This window comes from Pholis gunnellus (genome assembly GCF_910591455.1).
Source record: "Pholis gunnellus genome assembly, chromosome: 16".
Lineage (NCBI taxonomy): Eukaryota > Metazoa > Chordata > Actinopteri > Perciformes > Pholidae > Pholis > Pholis gunnellus.
In genome coordinates this window covers 13,578,754-13,585,876 of record NC_136543.1, presented here as the reverse complement: position 1 = coordinate 13,585,876, position 7,123 = coordinate 13,578,754, and the positions used below count along the sequence as shown (strand labels likewise).

Genomic DNA, 7,123 nt, shown 5'->3' with positions numbered 1-7,123 from the left:
TGAGTGAACGGGAAATGATACATGGCAGGTTCGCTTACGCACCAAACCTTCCTCGTTCTGACACAGACGCGCGCGCACACACACACACACACACACACACACACATACTCCATCCCCCCCCCCCCCCTTCCATCTGCGCTCGACACATTTACTCCGTCACGCATATCTTGAGTTCACTGCAACCTGTGACAGCGAGCAGAGGGCTTATTCATTTCGTTCCGCCGCGGATAACAAATGGCACACGACATCCCACAAATCAAACGACTGGCTGAACGTCTAAACCAAGAGGATGCCTCTCCGTCACAAGTGTTTTATTGTGAAAGCTTTCCTGACACTACTCTATAACTCTTGACCTGACTTTTATTTTAGGAGGACATATATAGACTATACGCAATAAACTTTCTTTTTTAAGTTTTTTTTTCTTCCCCAAAGCTGTGATATCTAACATTCCACAGTGAGGACACTCACGTGGCCCAATAACAGATAAAACATGTTATGTGGAAATATTAAATTTAGTTCCGGTCAATCATGTTGCCAAATAATCACATTCGCAAAATTATTTCCGTAAGTAAAAGTGTAGATTTCTTCTTCTTTTTTGGTCAAGAGTTATACTCACCAATCAAGTCGTTCCCGGTCCGCGCGAAGTGTGTACCGGATGGAAAGCTCCCTCTCACTTGAGACCGTCTCTGTGCGTCCCTCCTCTCTTTAACGTCTTCACTGTCTGTCTCTTGTCACGGCTGCTGGAATGAGACACACATCAGTTCAGGTGCTGCGATCCAATGGGAACAAAACACCAATCCTCCATTTAGAAATGACTGCTGCTGAATCTCACGGGCGGCTCATGATAAACACTCCGTCCTACCTCTCCGTCACCAGCGCGTGTGAGGAGGAGGAGGAGGAGGAGGGGGGGGAGGAGAGGGCGCTTTACACTCATCTCCTCCCAGTTGTTTCTCACCCGCTGCTCTCCAGGTGTGATACTATGAAACACTTTGGGAAACAATATGAATCATATTGTTGGCTTTAAAAATGGTAAAACTACCTCAGTGATGGTAAATGACTTAGAAAAGTAAGTGCACAAAGGACCACAGAGATAAGCTGCTTGCTTTCAGATTTATTTATTTAGCCTCGATAGTCAAATTGGTAGGTTTTTGGTTCTTCACAATAGGATGTGGGTCTCCCATCAAGGTTATGGGTGTTTGTGTTTTTCAAAAGGTCTCCTTTGGAGAATTCATATTTCATAAGCAGCCATCCAGACTTATCCATAATTCAGAAACGTCTGACTGGGGTTTAGGTGGGTGGGGCTGATGGGTGGTCACGGGCTGGACGGGACACCCTGGGGAGCTCAGTCACACCACCAGCCTGTGACAAAAACAAAACGCTCCGTGACCAAGAGATGATGGGCTTGTTGCCAGGGAAGACAGGGAATCCAACCCTGACTGCACACCAGCAGCCTGCTGACAGGCTTATGGAGGGCTGGGAGTGGCAGAGGCGGGCACGCCGAAAGCTCCACGCTCAAATATCACCACCAGACCAGTTAATATTCCCTAAAAATACAGAACTCCTGCTCACAATGATGCAAAGAAACCAAGACCTTCACAAGCTTAAATGATAACATACTTCAACTTTTTATTTTCTTTCAAAACGAACACATCCAAACCCTGCAAACACAAACCAAACAGTGCAGTGCTCAGGCTCTCTGAACAAAACTAGTCTATGGACACAATCAGACGTCTGATTAGGAGACCAACGAGGTCGGTGCCACAATAAAACTATACGGAACTGGGTCAAGAGAAATGTGTGACGTACACCAAATAAAAAATACTCTTTTAGTGTATAAATTTCACGGAAAACCAATGAAGTGCACTTACTGAAAATAATATATATATTTATATAAAAGCATTGTTGACTCTTACAATGACAGTAAAATACTTTGTGCAAAATCACCTGAGACCAGATTAAAACCCAGTTAAACAACAGTAAACAACCAGTATAAAGTGAACCATGTACAGTGAACCGTTTCCCCCAAAGAAGCAGAGAGCACCTTATTCTAAATCATGTCCTTCATTTACAAAGTGGATTAAAACAGCCTTCCACTAGATTTCCTTCCAAAATGTAAGCGGATTGACGAGCAATGGGTGGAAAAATAAATGATGCTGTGATTGTACTCGAGTGTGTGAACCGTTGGAGTGACACCCAGTCACAGGCTGGGACGGTTTGGAAAACACAACACGCAGATGATCGGTGTGCCGCAACATGCTCTGTGGAACTCAACTAAAAAAAAAAGTCTGGTGCATGACCAAGACAAGGAGTCAGTGATACTGATGAGGCGCAACAATGTGACAACATTGCTGTTCATTTACTGCCTCAATCGACACCCAATTAAAGAGAATAGAGTACAAAATAAATGAGTGCTTGAAATTAATGGAATGACCAAGTGCCCTTAAACTGTAGTAGACGAGTTAATGGAAATTTCTTAATCAGAGGAGCATTAAATCTGAACTGGAATTAAAGTAGCATTCTACTCTGACTGCTGGAACAACAAGACTGATGTTAAGACATTGTTACAATATATATATATTTATAAATGTACCTTTGATGTACACAGAGCCCTTGCAGAGGCTAAAGGAAGCCCCAACCAACCAAACATAAAATAATTACAAAAATAAATAATAAAACATAAATAGGCACAAAGGGTGAGCTTAAAAGTCTTTTCCGTTTTTTCTTTTAGGATAAATAAAGGAAAATAAACAGCTGGTGTGGTGAGGGTGCTCTGCTCTCCCTGTGTGACTGTCACTGTGATCCATGTGGGTTAAAAGCGGTCTGACCACACGACAGCGGTCCATACCCGTCGTGGTCAAAGTGATTGTGATAAAACTAGTACAGTTAAAGTGGAGAGCTCCTGCAGTCTGGTGTTAAAATGGGTCTCAAAAAGATTGAGGGAGGGGAGGAGAAGAGGGGAGGGCATCGCTCAGGAAGCAGGGAGAGCCGTTGGGTTGCTTCCAGCCGCCCAGAACATCAAGATGTCATCCTGTCTGCATTTCGTCTCACTGTAGTGGGCATCTAAAAAGGGGGGGCAGAGGACAGAAAACACACATCACAAGTTAACAACAGCTCCCTCATTCAATCACACACCATACCAGGATTAGTCTATTTTAAAGCTGTGTTTAACAGATAAAAACTATAAGCAGGAGCAAAGAATTGTGAAGCAGCTAAAGATGAGCAAGCATGTGCAACGGAGCTCTGACAGAATGCAGGTTTCTCTTCACTGCTCTGATTAACTACCTTCTTCTGGAGAAACGGTGTGCAGGCTTGCAGACGCTTGGTCCTCCGTGGCACATTGTTACCTCAGCCCACTTCCCAACGGACAAACTCACCAACACCCACTAACATATTTATTTTGTCTTTAGTGGGAAAAGCTCGGCAGCAGTCACAGGTATTTATCGGCTCCAGCACTGAACAGCAGTGATGAAAACATGACACCCAGGTGGACACGCTCATTTTCTACCATTTTCTGGGCTCTTTGTTTCGCTTTAACATCGTTCCAAATTAGTCTGCATAGAGTTTGAAGAGATCTATTGGCTATTGGCAATGGGAACGGGGTCCATCGCCTATTTTTAGCAGGTTTTCCCACGTTTAAACATATACATGTAAACATATAACTTATACACGTTCATTTTGGGGGCAAAAGGATACTTGCGTATCCCTGGTATGTTTGAAGTCATTCATACCTGGCAGGGGGCTCAGTGGCTACAGCACAGTCATCATCGTCTGGACTCCACAGTCAACAAAGCTCTGGAAACAGACATTAACATAACAAAGATGATTGAAAACACTCACAGAGATGTTTCAAAGACATAAACAGCTGCCATAAAGCAGGCTCTTTGTTGGTGCACAGTTCTTCAGGATGTGAACAGTGGCCATACGACACCACCTAGTGGCCCGCATGGACATTGCAGTTTGAGGACAATTTCTTGCCATGAACACTATTAAATAAATTAAATAATACAACATCCCATGGATTTTGAAAAGCCTCCATCAACGTTTTCATTCCACTGGCCTCACGAGGATCTCAAATGAGAAGTGATTTGCGTTGCTTTGAAACTTAATTATACCGACATCGACTAAATCTATTCCCACTAAATGTATACCTGATTGACAGGCCGTGTCCGCTGGTCCGCCATCCAGTGAGGGGGAGTGTACTGTGTGTGGGGGAAGATGGGTCAGCAGTGAAACAGATGGCAACAGACAAAGCCAGATTTGCCTCTGTGGGAGATTTGGGGGGGGTGTTGACTGAGGGGCAAGCAGGAACAGGTGATTCTAAGCCAGGCTGAACCCTTCATCTCGCATTCAGCAGAATATATGCAATGCCTCGGAGACCTTGCACAGGATGCTGTTAACTAATTAGTATAAGTGTGTGTGTACCTGGTAGGCGTAGGCATTCTGTGCATAGTTCATCGGCATCTGTGGGATCATGACCCCTCCAAAGTTGGGGTAAGAGTACGGCTGCAAAGGGAGACGGAACATTAGATGTTAAAACATGTATTTAAAATCATGAAGCTGAGTAAAGCCTGCAGCAATAAGTAACTGTTAAGTAAAGTGTCCTTGCAAGGATTGCAATTTAACTGCTAATGACTTTGACAGTCGGTATTGTCTGAATAATTCACAGACTTGGATATTATTAGCAATTATATGAATCATGCCATAGCCAACTTTATGTTGTGATATCTTTTCTGGTAAATTGATTGTTCTCCAGCTTGCACCTCTATTCTTGGCTGTGATAATGAGCCAACTTCCCCTCAGAGAAAAAAAAAGGATGCATTTCATTTGACATGGTGTAACAGAAAGGTGTGTGTGACAGCATTACAAATGCCACACACAGTGCATTTACTTCCTGCCTGCTGAAAGCACATTCTTGATAGCTCGGATATGCGTGTGTGTGTGTGTTACCTGATTGTAGGGGCTGCCTCCATTGAGGATGGGCGAAGGTTGTGCCATACCCCCCCCCATGGGTGAGCAGCAGCCGCAGTAGAAGTACTGAGTGGGGCTCATCCAGGGAGCCTGGCCCACCAGACGGGACGGCATGGACCCTAGATGAAGAAAAACAAAAGCTTGAAAATACATTTGGTGGGGAGAACTTATATTTTCACTGCCAAGCAAACACCAGTTCTTCTTTAGCGTATCGGAATACATACGAGAGCTCCTTTCTTTCATGATGGCAGGGCCCAGCTTGAGTTTCCGACCCTTAAAACTGATCTGTTGCTATAATAAAAAAATATGAACAGAGGAAATATTACTCTCAGTTGGAGATAAAAAGCACGAGAACAGCAGTCTGACAGACATCCACTCACCTCAACGATTGACTGAATGTTGACTTCTTCATCGAAGTACACAAATCCGTACCTAGGAAGACACAAGACAAGTCAGACCAAGTTATGAAATAAGCTAATGAATATTCATAAAACGGATATGCAAATAAACAACCGCCCCAGTTTACACCCACACACTTTCACACAAGTCAACTGACAAATACAAAGTACATACTCTCTGAGAAAAAGGACAAGATGTGTTCATGCTTCATGAATAACTCACTGCAGGTCACATGAATGCGGCACAATAACACAAATGCATAAGTGGTTCATTTTCTCACCCTTTGCAGATCCCTCCACGATATGTGATAATTTTTACTTCCTTAACAGGACCATATCTCGCAAAGAAGTCCCGCATTTCATTTTCGTCCACCTGAAGATCAGAAACAGTCACAGGTGCTAGGGCATTGAAATTCTAATTTACAGTACAATAAAACGTTCAAATGAATGCATTGTTATTTCTGTAAATATGTGGGCAGCAAGCAGGAAGGAAAGCTTTTTTTAACAATTTCAATTGTATGGTTTCACACTCAAAACAGTAAATTAATAAGCTTAAGACATAAACCCAAAACTAAATATATATCAATTAAGCTGGCATTAGAGCTTGGGGTCCCAGATGTTAGGGCTGGAAAAGTCAGTTGTTCAGTTTTACCAGGTGGAATAGATGAACTAAATACACCTGATCTTTACCTTCATGTCAATCCCACCAACAAACAGGGCGTTGGGCGTCAGTTTGCCCTCGGGAAGAATGTAGCCATTGGACAACTTCAGGGAGGGAGAAGTCTGGTTGCTGCTCCTGGGCTTCTGGACATCCTGACAATGGATCGTTTGAATTATTGAGTTGGTAGGAAAACACCACAACACTGTCATACTGTTGTTCAGTGATTACACGTCAATGAATACCCATTGGTTAAGTACAAATATCTACAAGAGCATTATGAGGGGGGGGGGGGGGGGTTCTGTGGGGAGTTATATATATATATATATACACACACACACACACAAATACATATATATTACATATATCATATCCGACGGTGGAGCAGCAACAGAGTTAGCATTAAAGCATCGGCGACAGACGTTAACGTCAGTTATTGCTAGCTTATTTTAAATATAGCATACCCAGCTAACATTAGCTACCAGCAGCTAGTGCGCCTTTTTCGGTTCTCAAGGCGAAGGTTGCTAATTAGCTCGCTAGCTAACACTAACGCTAATGTTAGCACAATGAGGTACTCAGCTAGCACGTCGATTAATTAAGTCAACACATGGCTTCAATGAAACAGAACGACTGTACGGCTACATGTTTAGCAGTGTATTGTAGTGCACGTAAAAGTGTCGCTGGAACTTACCATATCTAAAATAATTTTAAAAATAATAAGTTAGCCAGATGCACTCCAACGCAAGCCACGGCGCTTCTTCTGCCCAACAACAACCACCTCACAATGGCGGAAACCACGCCTAGTGCACATGACTAATCTAACTTCCTATCAAATGTTAGATGTGTAATTTATATCAAGTTACATTTTAACTAATTAGCCGTTATCTCTGCCCTTATTATTTTGTACACAATTGTATGCAAATGTATCACAAAAGCTGTAATAAAAAGTGTTTTGAGGAAAGTCATTTTCGTGCACAATGCGTGCATAATTCTCACAGGACTCCTTCTCAAATACTGCGGGGACTTTGTATATCACTAGTTATTTTAAATCAAACCACATCCTTACTCCTTAACTGTGACATATTTGTCTTGATGAATT

The 7,123-nt window shown here is 42.8% G+C and overlaps 1 protein-coding gene across 1 annotated transcript; it reads right to left on the bottom strand.

Moving 5' to 3' along the window:
* Positions 1–3,781: 3,781 nt before the first annotated feature.
* On the bottom strand, positions 3,782–6,062 carry dazl (deleted in azoospermia-like; the record flags this gene model as incomplete). Its single annotated transcript, XM_079176524.1, has 8 exons — positions 3,782–3,792; positions 4,149–4,224; positions 4,423–4,503; positions 4,948–5,087; positions 5,193–5,259; positions 5,349–5,400; positions 5,648–5,739; positions 6,057–6,062. The coding sequence occupies 8 exons, from the start codon at positions 6,060–6,062 to the stop codon at positions 3,782–3,784; spliced, it is 525 nt and encodes a 174-aa protein (XP_079032650.1).
* Between the last annotated feature and the right edge of the window lie 1,061 nt (positions 6,063–7,123).